Source organism: Anopheles marshallii, chromosome 3, assembly GCF_943734725.1.
Source record: "Anopheles marshallii chromosome 3, idAnoMarsDA_429_01, whole genome shotgun sequence".
In the NCBI taxonomy this organism is placed as follows: Eukaryota; Metazoa; Arthropoda; class Insecta; order Diptera; family Culicidae; genus Anopheles; species Anopheles marshallii.
This window is the reverse complement of record NC_071327.1, coordinates 7,670,422-7,689,856: the sequence shown is the minus strand read 5'-3', so window position 1 is coordinate 7,689,856 and position 19,435 is coordinate 7,670,422. Positions and strand designations below refer to the sequence as shown.

General features: G+C 44.6%; 1 protein-coding gene across 1 annotated transcript in view; it reads right to left on the bottom strand.

The window, feature by feature from the left end:
- LOC128715355 (protein outspread) overlaps positions 1–19,435 on the bottom strand; it is a 177,943-nt gene that overhangs the window by 70,513 nt on the left and 87,995 nt on the right. The window contains exon 2 of the mRNA XM_053810238.1: positions 10,082–10,165. Coding sequence (XP_053666213.1) covers positions 10,082–10,165 — 84 coding nt within the window. The remainder of the gene's footprint in view (positions 1–10,081; positions 10,166–19,435) is intronic.

The window sequence follows — 19,435 nt, the reverse complement described above, 5'->3', positions numbered from 1 at the left end:
CCGGAGAAAGGTGTGAAAGATCACTTTCTTTTCTGAGAAATCGTAGGAGCGGGTTGGGGGCGTGGGGGTGTTTTGGGATGGCGGGGAGTGCGAGTGTGTGTGAGCGTTGTGTCATGGCTGTTAATCGTGAAACCGGGTTTGATGGACTGTTGGGGATGGGTTGCTTAACAATCGACACGATCGCTTCGGGTCAGGTTGAGGTTTGCTGTGACGTGAGTGATGCATTTTCCACATGACGAAATTTATCCGACATGGTGAGCGTTTTGTAGCGATCGTCAATGGTTGAGTGCTGTTAAAGGGGGTTGAAAATATGAAGTTTTTTTTATATAAGTTCTCAATAACACCTATTTATTTTAATGGTTGATTAAGAACAAGTGTACAAAAAAAAATGTCGACATGCCTACAAATATGTATTGCACCGTTGTAAGGTTCCACATGAGCAAAACGCTGGACAATATTTTCTCATTTAACAAGTACACTACACTGACATCATAGATAAATCAGTTTTTGTTGATAATAAGTGATGGGTTTTATAATGATTTACTGTACTGTAGTTTACTCTAACTGGACATGAGCGTATTGTATCGTTGATTATTGAAATACAAATATTATTCGACAACGATTATGCAGATAACGCGGTAGCTGTCTTTGGAACTGTTATTTCTGAATATCAATAGACACGCGGCTAAAATGACTTTCTACTGAATGATTACAATTTTTTGGACATCCACATTTGTAGACGAAAACAAGCTTTTGTAAATAAATTGTTGATTTCACTTCGTTTTTATTTCTTCGCAGCCTTCGGTCTTCGAACATACGAATATATCGTATTTTTATTATCTGAGATTCAACAACTGTTTAAGACATTTAAACTTTGAACAACATTGTTCAAACGATCGTTCTATTTCATGCGTGATTAGATAAACCAAGGAACATAAACAAATAATATTTACTATCATGAACGCTATGCGCAGTTTTAAACACGCGTCAAATGCACCAACCATCCGTTAGCCTGAACATCGTGCAACATTATTGCTTGAAAGTGGCCACCGACGCGTTACGAGGATTCAGGAATGATTTCACTTTCTCTACGTGCCCCGAGGGCAAACGCAAGTTATCACATACGAACAGCCCGCATCCACACACGCGGGAATGGTTGCTGCTTCCTCTTGGCCACCATCACGCGCCACCCGCCATCACACACAGACACCGCGAGCTGTGAGTGACGACGTGCACGGGAAAGGAAATCGGACCTTCGAACGCATTAATAAAACATTTACCGCACCACTGCTCTGGTCTGTTTTTACCGTCCTCCACCGTTACCACCGATCGCCCTCCACCAACCGGATGATTCCTCGACGGTGGGAACTGACGAAAATACTGTTAGCAGATCGACGGATCGCGATATATTGCGAGCAGTGCCTGGGACAACCCGGGAAGAAGCCTGCAGCGAGTCACGACTAGGGGTTCCCTGGTTCCAAGTCTATCCCTGGACTACGCAGCAGTGGCCGTTCACTTCGCCCGCGTTCGAACCGTTCCGTTTAGATGGATGTGCGAACAAGCTCCAGTGGATCTCGAACCTGTCCATGTACACACGCCGAGGCGCATGGGACAGGCCGCGACTGGGACCAAAAATTTCATGGCCAAAAACCCTCACACCCCGAAGCGCTTTACCCTTCGGCAGGGACAACTTTCCTTTTTTTCCTGAGCGCTGCCGAGCGAAAGGAGGCAAACGGGGCCAGGGAATCCGAAGGCAAGCGCGATGGGGTAAATAAAACTAGACAAAAATGCATCGCCTAAGGGTCTGACAGAGTGACAATGCTGAGGACGAAAATAAAAAACACACACACACAAATACTCACATCAGCTCAACCACTCAACATCCGCTCCGCATAAAAGCTAAAAGCCCTCAAACCCTCCGATCTGCTTAATTGCAACACTAGCCACTATGGAGGGGTTTAAGATGGAGCTCCGCAGCAGGTAAAGTGAGGGGGGGAGGGGGGGGTTATTTCTGCGCCTAAGGTGCACTGGTGGACAGCGACCCACCGGTGACTAATTAGTCGGGTCTAGCGATTGCGCAAAACCTGACGTTTCTCAAAAAGTTGCTCGCATTGGGTCCATTTCCTCATCACACGCGCGCCCCAACAGGAGAGGCTGGATTGGAAAACGTGCGCTCGAAAGCGCATTAGAGCGCGGTGGTGGTGCGTTGCGCGTTTGTGCGTTGCATCAGTCGGGGCTAAGCGTGTGGCAGGGCACAGCAAAAAAAAATACCAAGTGGGCAAGAAAACAGGTGCATCAACCTTTAGCGACACTCGACACCATAAATGGACCGGTACGATCGTCGCCAGCGGCTAGGGAAGCCGAGCCCTTGTGGGTCCGTCCAACGGTGACATAAACGGTAACGCTGAGAGCTTGGTCGGAGCGATGCAGCGTGCTGCAACCTTGCGGTATGGTGCGAGCGCATACGCAATGAAGGAAATGTCGAGATGCCGAGATGTTGCGTAAACATCATCCATCTTGCAGCACATACCCGATCGGAAGGAACAAATCAGGTTCAACCTAAGCGTGTCCCAACAGTGCCCCCAAGAGTAACGGGGGTGACGAGGGACACTATTCGTCAATCTCATTTGATATGTGTGCGGTGAGGTATTTTTTGCGTGTTTAGCCCGATGGTTCGTTGAAGTTGTTGCGTTATCGGTGAGACTTTTATAGAAAAAGAGCTTGCTAGGGTTAAAGGAGAAGAAAAATTAGGAGTGGATAGCAGCTTTCACTATGGTGCCCTTTTTCGGATGATCGATCCCGTCAATTTTACCGGAAGCCTTCAATATCTGATCATATCGCGCATGATACACCATAAGAAGTGACAAGAAAGTGTAACAGGAAACCTGATTTATTTATGTTCAATTCAATCAAATTTTTCACGTCTTCCGATTTTAAATCTTCACATTGTACAAATTTCGGTGGCTTTATACACGGACATAAGATGAAGGTGCAGCTTAAATCAAAACATTTCTACTGACAGAACACACCACTCAACTCGCGATCCTCCCCCGTCGCAACATCTTTTGCTCTGATGACATAAATTTCTATTGCACCCGAAAATTGTTCCCTTTCTTCTACTTCATTATTCACCCTCTGTATATCAATATCTATTCCACGATGCCGATTGCATAATGTACCCCTCCGCCCTATCTGCATCCCTTAAGGATGGTTCACAAACACGCGCGGTGCGCCAGAGTTTGTCGACATTTTGCGCATCTCGCGTCCACTCTTGCAGGGCCTGATTTGTGCAGCGAATGTTTTGCGATCACGATCGGATGCCAAATTGCGAACCATTATCATTAGCTGTTGATTGAAAATTGATGAATCCATCGTTTGCCAGTGGACCAACAGCGGGTGGCATTAGGGGCTAGTGGGTTGGAATTTCAATCCCGCCCGTACACCCGCCCCAAAGCGTGCGAAAGGGGACGCTAACCATTCTTAACCGATCCCTTCTTAATCTCGCTTCTGCTAAGCGGGCTAGTACGCTGGACGCTGGGGCAAAATTTGGTGATGAAGCAGAGAGCGATGAGATTGAGCAGTCGACATACGTTCCATGAAGAAAATGGTATAACTTTTTTCCCATTTCCCATTTGGTTCGTTACTCGTGTGTGCGCAATGCAACCGAAATGCTTTGCTTATCATCATTACAGTTATTACGATTAACCGTGTCCGTTATTAGCTGCACTATTATGTAACAGTACCATGGTGTCAGCGCGCATGAGAGGATGAGTGCAGCGTACCGCACGAGTGCAGCTGCACCGTTCGAAGGGTTTTGCTTAGCTTTTTGCCCTGTTCTACCACTAACGGGCTCACGTTCGACGTTGTCGATCATGAGTGAACGGTTGATCATGAGCGTGAAGTGCATTTCGTTGCCATAGCAACAGGACAGGATGAATGTAGAGAAGAGTGAGTGGTGGGTGGATAATGGAACAACAGTTTGTGTGTGTGTTGAGCATGGGGTAAGAATGTGGCCACCTGAACGAAATGCGATAGCATTCGAATGGAAAAAGGGTTTACGGTTTCACAGAAGGCCGAATTGGCGCTAAAGAAGTTGTTATATTGGGTGATAAACACAATATTGAACCTGTTTTTTTATAGTTAGCAAAATGGGTTTAAGTGGCACTATACATCACATTAGTGATTGGAATGTTCAAGGAACATTTTGGTCGCTTTCAAGCCCTTTTCAAGGCTCGAGAAATGTTTTGAAAACGAATAAAAAAATAAATTAATTATTTTCATTCAAAATCTCTCGATTAGTAAATTTTTTTTTTACTTAAAATATTGTTAAAAAATTAACAAACCAAAACATCTTAGATCCAAGATTGAGAGGTGCAGGTCGCGGTGATGCAACTGCATTCATTTTCCACCCACACGAATGCACCGTTCGAATCGATCGAACGGTTACGGTTCATCGGAGTCGGTTATTGCCAATCCCACTCTCCATTCACCTGGACATCTTCTAGCCGCTTGCCGTTGCAGGTTAATTTCCGGTCACCAGACCATCCCGCTCGCACTGACCACACCACACCACGTGCTCCACGTTCTATCCACCGGGCACGAAGTCGCGTTTAATCGCACACGACAGACGCTAGCCTTCATCTACCCGGCCCAGCCGGGTGATGGCAAATAAGAGGAGGTGTCGGTGAAAAGAAAAGTATTATTCATTTCCTGCAAACAAACAGTCCGGCATTCGGGGGAGCACGCGCATCAGCTGGGACTGCGAAGCAAAAGTAAGACTGTACCCACAGTTGGACACAGTTTCATTGCACTTTCTGCCCCGGAAAATGGGGAAAACAAACGTAAAGCATGGGTGGAAGGAAAATTGAAAATAGCTGCGCTGGGTAAAAGGAAATTCAATTGAATGCGGGCCCTTTTCTGGGTGGCTAATGGGGGCGTGCGCCTCGGGTGCACCCAGCGAGCGAAAGACAAACTGTCGCGACTGTGGCCGTGGTCGTGAGAAATTGATTAATTGAGATCGATTAATTCGTTTAAATTGAAATTAAATGGCTCCGTGTTCGACTGCACCGTATTTATTTACACTTTCGATCGTGGAGGAAACGATCTCCTTTGTTTTGTGCACGGTGGACCGCATGCTGTGCAATAATGAAAGAACAAATCGTCCGAAACCGAAACTGCGTGGTATGATGATGTTTGGCTTCACTTTCGCAATCGTTTGGTACCGTTTTCGAACGCCGATCGAAAAATGGCAGTGTGTCTGTGGCAGCCTGCACAACAATAAAAAAAGCCGTGCGACAGTTGCGTAGGAGTACGAATTCCAAAATCGAAAGCTTTCCTTGCAAAGCGGCCGGCGGTTAATTTTAAATCATTTCGACATTCGATCCCGTGGTAAGGCTCGTTTATGCTGCGTCCATTGTTTCAGTGGATGGTCGAGGTTTGGTCCAGTCCTGGTACAAATTTTTAATTGATTTACAGCTGGCAAGATAAGTGACGTTCGACAGCGTGGCGTATCACACGCAACCAACAAATCGTGCTCGATGTGGCGCGAATGAAAATTGTGCTCGGAAGGTAAATTAATTTTCTTTTAAATTGCTTGAAATTTTTTTTAAGATTTTACCTTTTACATCCCAACAATGGATGCGATTTATTTGAGCAGAAATGAATGAGATTAAGCACCAAAGGGATAAAATGAAATAAATTTCATTCTATGGTTCCCGCTTCCGAACGAATTACTATAAAAAGTAAATCAATTTTTTCTAATCCGATATAATCGATTGGCATTCAAACATAACCGGAAAACTCTTTAAAATTGAATGGACTGTTTAAGAGAAAAAAATGGGCCGGCATTTCGTGAACGATCGTAAGTGCGCTCGGATATTCGCCCGCCGATCTACCCACCCATTGATTGATCATGCGGGCCAGCCTACCCCTGACGTAGGACGAGCACATCTCGCCACGATCCGAAATATATCAGTACGTTTGTTTTGGGGTGCATTCTCCATTTGCGCTTCGCGCCAAGAAACGAAAGCAATGAAATTATGTGAATAATAAAAGCGAAAAGCCAATTCTCCAGATTTGTTGCCTGGGGATCTCGCATGGGCTGGGCCTTTCTTTCGCCTTCTTTTATTTTCTCGCTTCTTATATTTCATTTTGTGGTGGGGGGGTTGATGAAAAATCGAGAAGCAAGAAAACACGGTTCAGCTTTAACACACCTTACCACCCGGCTTCGGCTAATCTGTAGGAAATCGAATCAATTTTGTAATCATTGCGTCAGCGTTTTGCTTTCGGCTTTATGATTCTGAAGACTGAAGCGACCCAACTGCCCACTGCCCCCATACTTTATGCCGGATAAGGGGTGGGTTTGCTGAAAGCGAAGGATGGGTGTGTGTGTTGTTGCGTTTATTTCTACTATCATGCAGTCAATTATGGTGTTTAAAGGTACGCGGAGGTCCTTTCACGAAAACGGACTGTCCGCCCGCGGGATGGACACACGGGTTTGAGCCACCCGACGTCAGTTGTCAGACGCGTTCGTGTTTCTTAATGGGCTTGAAACCCGCGATGGGTCGCGCGGTCACGGTTTTCGTCTAGCTGGATCTTGGCCTGAACCGCAACGCATCGGTACCGGCGGGGTGTTCCGAGTCCCGAAATATCCCGAGAACTGCGACGCGTAAATTTGGGTGTTGCCGATGGCGTAACCGTGAAAGTCGCGTTTCGATTAACCATGCGCTACGGGTTGGCAGGTCGTGAACACGATTTGCGATCGATTCGATTGCGGTTTAAATGTGGTGCAGTAAGACAAGCGGAAAAGCTGTTGCAACATCTCGAGCTTCCACCCGCTAGAAGGGTGAACTGGTAACAGATGTTTTGTTGCGCATTTGGTGTTAGGACTGATTGATGTTGCAGGGTATTTGGTTGTTTGAAAACATCGCTCTAGAAAAAAGTTATTTAATAAGCGAGTACTGTAAGTTGTGTTGTTTGAAGCTTAGCCACCATGGTACGAAATACGGTAATCTAGGCTTTGAAGAGACGGTACAAAATGACATAACTTGAGCAATCGAAAAATTGAGCATTTTAAACGTATATTTGAAGAAATATCTCCAGGAATATTCTTTGACTTATTGACTGACACAATATGCTATAATATAGAGAATATTAATCGTGTACTTCGTCAGTATCAATACACATTAATTTTTGAAAGCAGAAAGAAAGTTTCGATTCTCTGGCAATATCTTACTATACCGGGGATCTATTTCCTAGCATCGGATATCGAATCAGATACGCTCTTTTCATTGGTGTTGTAAATCGTCTAGGCCCATATGCAGAAGTTTCAGGATAGATTTTTTACCGAGAAGTTATTTCATTCCATAGAAATGTTTAATAATTAATGACGTTGTTCAAGTTTCTTAGAATTTGCCTTGTTTATTGCTTATATTAACAAGAATTTGCTTGAACTTTTGCATGTTTAATTCACACAATGTAAATAACTTCTTAGAGCGCACTTATGGAGCAGGCGTCAACCATTAATCAAAGACGAAAAAAATCCTATGGTCGCACTGATAACATGGGATTCCCCTTATCAATACGTGCCGGACGCATGCTCCTGGCTGAAATAAACTTCGCAACAGGCATTCGTACTCTATCAATTAAAGCCGAGTAGTTGAAGTCGAACCGTGCAAACATTAACATGCGTGAAATATTACTTCCGAAATGAATGTAAGACGTATTTTCCATCTAGCTTTGATTCAGCTAGTAGTACTCTTGAACTGGAATCATTGCACTGTTCAGGGTGAGCAACAGTGTGTACTGGAAAACCGTGAAGGTAAACCGACAGGTATTCTCGTACCGGCCGTGCAGTGCACCACATTTCGGGAGCAACTTGAGAGTGTTCAAGCTACTTACGACGAAAGCCAGCTCGTTTGCTGCCCGGTGTTTCAAAGTGAACCGAACTGTGGGCGAATCTCGCAGTATGCTGACGTATTTAGCTACGACAGTCGCGAAACCCGGCTTGATCAGTTTTCCTGGGCTGCCATGGTTCTGCTGCGATGGGTCAAACAGCATGTGTGCAGCGGTTCACTCATCAGTACACGGTTTGTTCTATCAGCAGCTCACTGTTTTGTAGATGTGCGCGGTGTAAGTAAACCGTAAGTGATAAGTGATCAGCGGAATGGAACAATTCCCAGAATGTGTAACGAACGCAATCGTCTTCATTTCAGCGCGTCAGACTACCGGGTACGGCTAGGTGATTGGGACCTCGGAGAAGATGAGGACTGTATGTACGTGCGGGGCAGACAGGTTTGTAACCTGCAGCAGCCTGAAGACTACGCGGTGGAGATGATCGTTAATCATGGTTCATTTTATCAACATCGGAAAGACTTTCTGCACGACATTGCGCTGCTCAAGCTAGAGCGATCGGTGGAGTACGGTGCCCAGATAGGACCCGCCTGTCTGCCCAACTGGAGCACCGAAGTGCCTGAAGTTGCTGGTCAAAGTTTTACCGCCTTTGGTTGGGGAAGAACGAGAGCCTTCATGGGTTTGACACGAAAGTACAAAGTTGAAATGGCGAGCAGAAATATTAGTGTTTGCATTAGGGTGTATGGGTTACCAAAAGCGGAAGCGTCGCGGATACAACTGTGCGCGGGAGGTACTTCCAGAAGGGACGTGTGCTATGGTGACTCTGGAGGTGGTCTCATGAGAAGAGAAGCTAACCGTTGGGTTTTGGTTGGGATCATAAGTTTTGGATCGTATAATTGCGAAAAACACCTGCCAGGTGTGTACATCAATGTAGCTCATTACATCGATTGGATTCAGTGGGCCATTGATGATTCCTTAAAGTGACACGTTAGAATAACAATTTACCGTCGTTAGCATTACAAATCAACGCAATAATAATATTTTAACCCACTGTTTGTTGCTTAAGAAACCACCGAGTGTTATTTCTTGCAAGATAATTCACTTCCAACATCTAATTATCCACATTGTTCACCATCTAGGTCAACATTGCGCACGACTATCAAGTAAAGTAAGCCGAACTAAACGCAACTTCCAACGCAGACACCTGGCACTTGAACAGGCGGGTAGTGTTGCGTCGTCCAATTTGTTGCGCAGCGCGCTAAACCCAGTCCGGCGGGGACGTTGGATCAATCAAGCCTTCGGTAGCAAGTCAGCTGGTGCTGCTGCAGCCACCGGTTCCCTTTTGCACCTGATATGTAAATTAATCAGCCACTTTTTGACATCCATCAATCGCACCGAAGTCGACCGGTGTGTGAGCCAACGAGGGCGAAATCGGGCAGCGCGATCGCAAACCGATCGCACTCGACCGTAAAGCGACGCGATATCGGTCCCTCTGGCGTTCGTGTCGATCAACGGTTATCCTATCGACAGCTGTACGCTGCTCCCGGATGTCGAATGCACCGTGTCCATGGATCCGTTTGCTACCGTTTGCTATTCGACGTACTGGAATACAACTAATCCCAACGACTCCCTTTCTATCCCTTCCTTGCCGAGGGGGAAGTGAAACGGTTGATCTAACAACTGGCAACATGCAGCCCATGCTCAAGAATGGTATCGTTTGGGATCCGCGAGATGTAGGTCTGGAGCTTGTTTGGCGTGTTCGGCACGGCAGCGGTTAGCTTGTACCGCTTCCAGCTGTGGACATTAGGCCATGGCGCTGACTAAACGATTTAATTTGCATCCGCCCTTTCCCCGGCGAACCACTCGTCTGTCACCTTGGCACCTTGATGGTGATGGTGCAGCAGCAAATTTTGCCGCGAAGTTGTGCGAGTGACAGCTGCCGACGACTTGCAAGTGATAAATAAACAGCATATAAGCCAGCAAATCTTGGCCCCACAAAACTCAACGATGGTCCCGCTCGATCGCGACCGGACGGATGGAGAAGTAACGCGCGACCGAACCTCAGCCACCCAAGATCACTAGGTGGCGGATCGTGATCCATCGATCCGTTCCAAATCCGTCACCGTACCGTACCGGAGCGTGGTATCAACTGAAACGCGAAGGAAAAAACCGCGACTCGCAACAACAGACACCAAGCGACATTGGCGAATGGGGACGGGGTACCACTTACCTTTGTTCTGTAGACCGGATTGCTAAAGTCCCAGTCCCAGGGGGCGACGAATAAATATCCACGTTTTGACACCTTTCGCGTTGCCTGCAAGTATAGTGAGAAGAGCAAACAAAGTGTGAGACATTATGGTTCGTAAAAATGCAGGATGCATGCGGCATTTGCTGCCCGTATATTCGTGTGTCTTTAGGTGCTAATTAGGAAGATGCATAGTATTTGGGCTACATTGTTGTATGTCCGAATGGTGAGATCAGCACGATCTTTTTCAGATCATTGCATTTTGACCGGTATTCCGATATTCATTTTATATTTTAACATGGTAGCACCGGAGCACTCACTCTCATTCATCGGGTTTACTAAAACTAATACATTAATGTTCGCACCATTAAGTACTCAAAATAAGTGTAGATATTTCATTAATATTCGCAGCATTTTCTTGCACAGGTAGTGCATGAATACTACATTCAAAAAACCCATATCTTCCATTTAAAGTCAATTGGTAGCATTATTTGCAATCAAGATTCAGTGTGCAATCAGATAAAACGGTGTCATAAATGAAAGCCAAATTAGTCGCGCAAACAATGGAGCAATATTGTTTTGGGGTCGCAATGCACTCCCTGCACATGCAAGCAAGCAGGTTTGAGCTAAAATTGTGTCTGGCTAATAAAACGACACCCGTTTTACCTCGTTTGGAAAATTGTGTTGACAGGTTTATTGATCTTTTACGTTAAAACCCAATATTAAAGTGATTTCCAAATGAGGTTTGTTCTTGAAACAACTGGTTATGAAAGCGATGAAAGCACACGGAAATCAAAACGGTGCTCTGATTAAATGGGCCGGCTTGGTTCCATTTTTTTCTGTCTTGTATTGTTTTTTTTTTTATCCAACCGAGCCGAAACACCACAACAACAACCTAGTAATCTTCAGCATCGGTTTCGTGCAACGAGCGAGCATTCACTTTCTACCTTCTGCTTTGCTATACGGCAATGAAATCAACTATTTAAGCACCATCTCCGTGGTTCGTTTTGCCAATGTCCTCTCCCTCTTTCGGAGCCAAAACAAGAACACTAAACCAAACTCCGGAACGAGTAGGTACTAACGATCGAGTGCAATCACCGATCTCAACAACGGCAAGACCCGTACCGCTCAGGACGGTACACCACACTCATCAAGAAGGGAAATAAAAACGGGATCAATGAGCTTAATAGTCGCAAGCCGGCAATAGTGCCGGTATGTGCAGAATCAACAAGCGCGAATGGGTCAGCTTTTTTATTGAGCAGGGGAGCTTGAAAGATTGCACAAATTTACAAGTGCAACAGTTAGTACGTTTCCCCGGTCTGCCGCCCGGAACGAAGGGTAAGCCGACCGAACAGACTCACCGACTGACTCACACAATCGGAATCATCGAGAGGGAGTTTGTTTTTTTTCTCACTCATGCTTTGTTCCATTGCCCGTCTGGTTGGTTGAAGGGTCCATCATCGCGGTTGCTCGCAAAAAAGCCCCAACGTAATGGTGTATAAGAACATTCACCCAATTAATAAATTGATCAAAGTGCACTCCGGCATCATTTGGCTTAATTAAACATAAGCGATCCGGAAGAAGGAATGGTAGGATGGTGGGATCGGGTGAAGGCGATGGAGGGGGGAAGGTTCTTGGTAAGACGGTGTTGGTCCTGTTCTTTCTCCCGTTCTCTTCAAAACATCACAAACACACACATTCGTCGAGGTGAATGTACCAATTGACCTACTAAAACAGAACTCACCCCTTTGATTGTGGGGGTTCTCTTCGCACCCTGTGCCTTCTACTTGCGTGCCACTAGAACCACCGGTACCCGCCGGTAGCCAATAATGTTGCCTCGCGCCGGAGCGATCGCTTCTGGTTTCATATTTTCATGTCGAAAGCAATCTGCAACAACCACGAGATTCAAATCCGTTCGAAACCACCGAAACAAGCATTCCATCCGTTTCAAGTGACACTCATTTGTAGCTTTGTCTGCTTTCTTGTACTTCTTGCGAATTTCGAAGTGAGCGGTTCGTCTTATCTGTTGAGAGGGGTTTCGTTTTACAGCGAACAACAAGGCAGATTTTGAGGTTTATAATTCCTTTAAGGCGAAGGATTCGACAGTGACTCGAACTACCAGAAAGCGCTCGTCCACCTGTCCATAAACATTAATGTTTATTGGATGAGTTTTGACATAGTTTGGCTGTGTCTGGTTTTTTTTTTCACTGGAGGAACAGTGTTGCTTTTTTTGCGGTTTGGTGAAATTCTTCATCGATGACAGCGTGTTTTAGCTCCTTTTTATGTTGAGTTGAAATGAAAACTGCAAAAAAAATAGGGTCGCCTTCAAGAACCAGTAGCTATGTCAAGGCAATAGTGGACAACAAATTAACAAAATGATCCACCACTAGAACTTTCGGCATAATTCAACTTGAAGACATTTGATGTATCTATTCTAAAGTACGAACTCTGTAAAAATTTGACACAAAATCTGGCTCATTTAAGTAGCCATATAACTGTAAAATATCGATGGTTATTTTGTAAATAAGCCTTTCTTCCTGTTGTAGTGTAGAGTTTGGAAAACTGGTATAAATCATGATTATCAATATATTTTCACAAAATTTTAAATTCCGAAAGCTGAATTACTTGCTTTAGCGGGTAAAAAATAACACCTTATTGGACGAGGATAACTACTATTTTAAATTAAATAATACACATTTTGTGCTTTGGAATATTATTTAATAAAAATATTTCTTGTATATGATAAAATTTTATAAAAATTAAATATTACTGAAATCCAAATTTTTGCAATAAAAAAATCAAACCGAATGTAAAAAAAAAAAAATGCATTAGTAACTTAATGAATTCCACTAGAAAAATTAAACCATTAAATTGTATCTTTCATTTCATGCATTCAAACCTTTTAACACAGTCATGACTACAGATCGCTCAATTACATTGCGATTGTTGCCCAATTTTAATGCTACTGGAAGCAACTGGTACACAAAATATGTAAATGAATTCAGCTTCCACATTAACAAACCAACGCCTTTCACTGAAAAACGTACATTGACTGGACTGTTCATTCAGGGCCTGAAGAGTTCATGAAAAAAAATAACCGAACCAACGGTTCGGTAGTTGCCGGTAGGGCCGTTTCCTATGGCTGGGGAAACATTTACATTCTTGCCGCCGACCCTACGCCACACGTATTGGGCGTTCGGTTGTCGTCGCGCTGTTTGTAATGCAGCCGAAAAACAACAACCAACGGTAGGGAAATAATGGGATCGAGTATGTTAAATGTCACCATTTATTTCCGTCAAATGTTTGTGGCGTTGATTTCTGTACTAAAAGACAAACAATACACCAACGAACAAGTAATACTACACAGAACCAGTGCCAGTGCAGCTGGTTGCTGTATGAAGAATGGAACCTGTTGTGTGCGAAACGGGCACAGCGACACTTTCCGGAAGCTTTTGCGGAGTAAACCGTCAAGCTGGGAGTTGGGTTGCCGGTAAGGTGGTTCGTTACAGTAACCAACGCAAACATGGAATGCATCCTCCGGCGGTGGAGGGTTTGGAACGGTGCACAATCTATGTCACAGCCAAACAGCGGGCGGTTCTGAACGGACAGGTAATTTGAATTTTACACATTTGTTTCATTGTTTTCGTGGAGGTGTGAATGGTCAGCGTGAAACGTTTGCAAGTGAACTTGGGTCGAAGAGAAGTAGTTAGACATGGAGTTGGGCGGTGGATTAGAGTTGCAATTGTCACCTAACGGAGTGTTGTCCTAGTTTTCGGACAGCTTTGGAAGTAGTGCTATTCTTTACTTAAAAAAGTATGTTTGAGACATTTGAAAATAAAATATTATTATAATTATCTACTCAGTTTTCTATAGTGAGCAACATTTACACTACCACAGAGGGACAATGATTCTGGCCTCTTAATGAATACATTTACGGTTAGCGTTTCGTTTACCAGTGTCCCTTTTGGCAACTAAAGCCTTTCTCGAACGAATGTCGTGCCGTCTAGATCTTACATACTTCATGCAAATCGGTAGCATGATGTAAGCCGGCAACGACAACATGTCGGCCGGTGGATCGATGCATTCCATAAATAATATGCCCTTGAGTCAGCGAAACGGAATGAAGCGATTCTGCACGTTTGCCCTATCAGCACCGATGACAGGCGACGATCATGCACTACTGGTCGAGCAAGACATAACACACCGTTTCATCGCTCGCATAGTTCGTACTGCCCGATCGATCGATAGATTCTCAGGTGTCCCGCAGAAGGAGCCCAGGGCAGCGATTTGATGATATACAACAGGCAGTCACTTGGTGTATTTGAACCGATAGGTAAAGTTGCAAACCCGCGGTTGCGTAACGGTCTGCTCCGTTCCTGAACTTTTGCTTGACCTAATCGCCCAAAAACGTCACGCGTTTGCGTGTTTGCCAACCTGTTGTTGCTGCCTTCTCACCGACTCGTTTCAAGACTCTTCACACCAAGTGGAGGATGCCATACGTGGGGACCATTTATGCTTCGGAGAGTGTCTCGGCCCAACAAGTATTGGATGGTGGATTGGGTGAAGATTTTTAATCGTGGGAACGCGACGGTATGGGCATCTTTTAGCGCACCGTGCGCATCTTATTACGCTGCGCTTCGGATCGCGCCGTCTCCGGCGACGAGCCACACAACAAACATGCAGCCGGTCGGTATCGAACGTTTTGTGTCGATCGACCATCGATTCGACAAAAAGTGGCGCAATACTGCACAATCGAGCTTAGGAGTTAGCGATCGAATCGGTTGGATCGGCAGGTTGGCTCGTGATTTGTAGCAATAGATCAACCGATGGTTTGCATGCTTCTGAGTGTAGCAGTGAACTTTAAGGAGTGTTTGTCTAATGAAGGAATGAAATTTTGCTTTATGTCTTATGTCTTGTGAAGGGATGAATTTTCTGTTAACATGGCCTGATTAACGCTTTTTTGGATTCCTTTCAAGTTGAACTAGAATATGTCGAGAGTAACCGAATACTTCGCATTTGCGTGATTTGATAATTCTTTGAAGAACATCGATATCAATTTGCAAAAGATTCAGAAATTGGATAGAATTCCTGGTCAACTTCGAGTCAACTACATCAACTTAAAAACAATCCATAAAATTCTCTAATATTGCCACTGTTATACCGATTTCGATGATAACAAATATGTTGGAAAATAAAAGAAATTCTTGTATTTAAATAATATGAAAATAAATAAGTAAACGTTATGACCACTTGAGATTAACAATATATTAATAAAAAATAAAACATAAACTTGTTTTCAATTCGCCTATTTACCGTAAAGGCATACAAATGCCGTAAGGCCAATGCAAAAGCACATTAAATCGGTAGGAATTAATATTTTCTGTTTTGATATCTTACGTCGAACAAAACCCAAAAGCTCCGAGACATTAATCGAAAAAGGTGATTCCTTCACCCGGCACGACAGTCTAAAGACCCATTATTTATGGCTCACATAAACTCATCATAGTCTCATTCAAATCGATTTAAATGGACAACTTGCTGACCATTAGGAACCCTTCCTTTCACCGCAGCAGTTCCCCGTTCCCGCCGGGAGCCAGGGGTTCCACATTACCACCCCACCGTGGAGGAAGAAGCTCCCTGAAGCTAAAGTTTTTCAGATAAATCAGCAAATCGATCGCCCAGCGCAGGCACGCCATGTACGTATCCGTGAACGTAAAGCCCGGGCGCAACATAAATTTCCCAAGCTTCGGCGTGCAACCATTCGATACGGATGGCCTTTCGAATAAAGAAAAAACAACCCGATGAATTTGACGGGTACAGATGGTTTGATTTGGATGAAGAAGCACAAAAAAACCAACCCTCCAATACAATTCAAAAGAAACGATCGAATAGCCGAAGGTGGGTGTTTGTGATTTTCTTCTTCTTTGGTATGTTGTGTTTTTTTACCTTCTCTGTCCCCTGTAAATCATTTCTTCCTTCCAAAGGTTGGTGCTGAATAAAGAAGCATCCTCCCGAAAAAAAACATTGTGAATAACATTTTATCTTTCGTTTTTATAGCTCTTTCTATTTATTGGCAGCTGCTTTTGTGAAGTGGGTTTTGGTGCGTTACAGGTCGGACGGCTGGGGCCGTCGATTTCGATTGCGCGATCATGTGCTCGTGCCGAAATCGATGATCATCTTTGCGCTGGCAGGTTTTCTGCTGGTGCAGGTGTAGCAAGAGCCACCCCTTTACCGACTCTCCGCCACACAACTGTAGCTTTGTGCATGTCTCTTTCCAGCATAATCTTGATCGTCATCAGCGTCATGTGGGATCATCCGAGATGAGCATTTTATTGTTATTACTATTATCATTGCTTTCCGTTAATAGTTTTTTTTTATATTTAGCAACAGTCTCAAAGTGAACCAAAACGACCCAAATGGAAAGGAGGAAAGGAAAAATGTAAGAGAGGCCGAGAGGTAAACGCCATCAACGTTTCCATCTGTGTCCCACTGGCCACTTGCTGAACTTCAATCTACTCAGCTGTCAGCGCATTGACGGGGTGGCTTTAACGAATCACTTAAAGGTAACTGTTTCTTGACCTTGGCGCTCGATCTTCGGATTCCCGTGGACGAGCGTACGCACGAACGGACATTTTCGTACCTCGGTGAGCGCGCGCGCGCCCGCGCCATTTTGGGCGGCGGGTGGAATCTGTTGGCCATCTCGAGTTGGTTTTCATTGCCGTGTTGCGTAGGCTTGCGAGGCGCATTCCATATTTCGTGTGCCCCGTAGGGTTGCAACGCAAAGGAGAGGATTGCCTTTTAGGAAACATAACGACCGATTTAAAATATGCTGACCTCCGAGGATGACCCGCTGTGTATGTGTTTTCGAAAAATGTCTAAAATAAAACATCGCACTGGGTATTTTCGTTCAGCATGGAAATTACGAAGCATTTATTACTTCTAACCATCTTTCAAGAGATTAAAAATCAGAAAAAGTCATTGAAAGTCAAATGTAAAATTCTATGACCCAAACGCAATTCCGTAACACCACATAACGCATTGGTCCACCGACGTAAAACACCAAACTAACAGTGAAAGGGTCGGCGAAAGTTGATATTTTGATTTATATGCATCGATGCCAGTGTGTCCGCGTGTGCGCTCCTCTATGCAAAACCAATAGACAATTGTCAACAACAACAAAAGTGGAAGGAGAAAAGAGAGAAAAAAAACATTTCCTCGTGCGCAAATGCATCGCAACTACACGGCTAACCACCACGTACGGGGGTCGTACAGTGCGCGATTGTGGCTGGACGACGATCGATTTCGTGAAAGTCCTTCCCTGGGCCGAACACGACGTTTGCGGTTTGGTGCGCGGGTCTCGTCTATTGTTTGCGATAGTGAATAAATCTCCAAACATTCCAACAAACCCATGCTTGACCCGTACCGTTGCACCCTGTTGCACTAGGCGATGGTACCGAGGAGCAAGAGATCGGAGGTTCAGGTCCTCATCTGATGGCGTTTTTTTTCCCGGCCACTTTGCAACACCCGGATTGTGGTTGGGGAATAGTTGCTTTGCTGTCTCTACAGCCCTAATGCCCATGCACCATACCCATGCTGACTGCGGTAGGGCTGAATATGTCTGTCGACCCATTCGGCTGTAGTGATAGTGAAGGTGAAAGGCGACGGAAAGGTTTTCCTATTTGTAGTCCAGACGCCAATTTTCCTGTAGAAAAGGTCCATTAAGGTTTGCTGCTGCCCATACGGGTACCACCACCTTGCTGCGTTTCGTGACGACTTCGTGTTGGTTATAGAAATTGAAATTATCTGTCGTGTGTGCATAATTCTACAAAACCAACAAGAAGGGGAAAGAGATAGTGTCCAAGAATGGCCATCTACTGACAGTTGGACGGTTTGTTTGAGAGATGTAAGCTTATCTAAATATGATGATAGTTCTGAGTCATTTGGTTTGTAGTTCATCATCGAGTGGAATTGATAAAAATAAATCCAGCACTGGAATCTTTTCAAAACTGAAATTCGTTCCACAGACGTGGATTTTTACTCAAATTATGGCTGTAGTTTAAAATGGCACTAATTGTGAGCAAATCCATCTCGGCTGACATATCCATCATAGAAGGCAATGTGTCGGTAAGTTGTTAAGGTTTAAGCAGCTATAGCACTAAAAAGCATCCACCACTTGATATCTTTAATATACATAAAATCCTAATGATACATTTAAGATAATTACATTCATCCTAATTATGGCATCCTTTAATCTAATAACAAAAAAAAACAATCCTACTGATCCGTTGGTACAAATACCCATTTTCCACGCGATGGCTATCTCTGCCCGCGCTAAGCCCACCGCAAGTTCATTACCATTTTGCTACCTTCCCTTCGGGACTCTATTAGAATAATTTGAATTTAATTGACTCGCCGTGGTCCGCATCGAACCGCTGCTCGATCCACTTTCATGCACCGTGGCGGTGATGGTATAGATTTTCCAATCATTGCAGCCCTACCCGGTCTGGTCGATTGCTGTCGCTCTAATTCAAACAAACATTCCATCATCTTTTCGCTCAATGAGATGCCGCGGTGCGATCGTGCGTACAACCAGCACCGGCGGCACGATTATCGAAGCGCCCGGTTGCATGTTATGTCTGTTTATTGCTGCACTTCGATCCGAGATTTCGCTCCGTCCGGGCCGCCTGATCGATGGATCGCTATCGCGTTAGCTGGTTCATGGTAAAGGAAGCAAAATAACCGGACCGGTTTGCTAACACCTTACACCTGGTGCTACAAAAGTGGGGGGAAAAGCACATGGGGGATCCCAAGAGGGAAAGAAAAACAAATGGGATCATCACTTCCAAGAGCTCTCCCTTTGGAACCGTAACTGTCGGCGGGGTGTTCAACTGCGAGAGGAAATGAAGCAGCGGCCCGTGCATAAATAATTAAACATCAATGTGACACAATTTTAGAATGGCAACCAGAAGAAGCCAGTGTAAAAAATCTTCGTTCGTGTGGAGCGAAGTGCAACGCTGCAACGCTGCGAAGTTAAACGGTGCCGAGCCGTCAACAGGTGACACCTCATTTAACGGCCCTAGGGGCCATCACTAGACGCGAGGCTTTATGGATTTAATGGAGCTTATTTTTATGTTCATTTTATGAGGAACGAGCGTATTATTTATGCACTTTTCAAGACACTACAACAGTGTTTTCCTGTGGTGTGCTTCTTCGCTCTCCCTATCTTAATCCGATGGTTGAAAATTTTCTATTTCACTGCGGAAAGTTTATCGAACAGGAAAAACCACTCACTTCAAAGGAACACCACCGAAGGAGGGATCTGATCGTTCGTAAAAATCG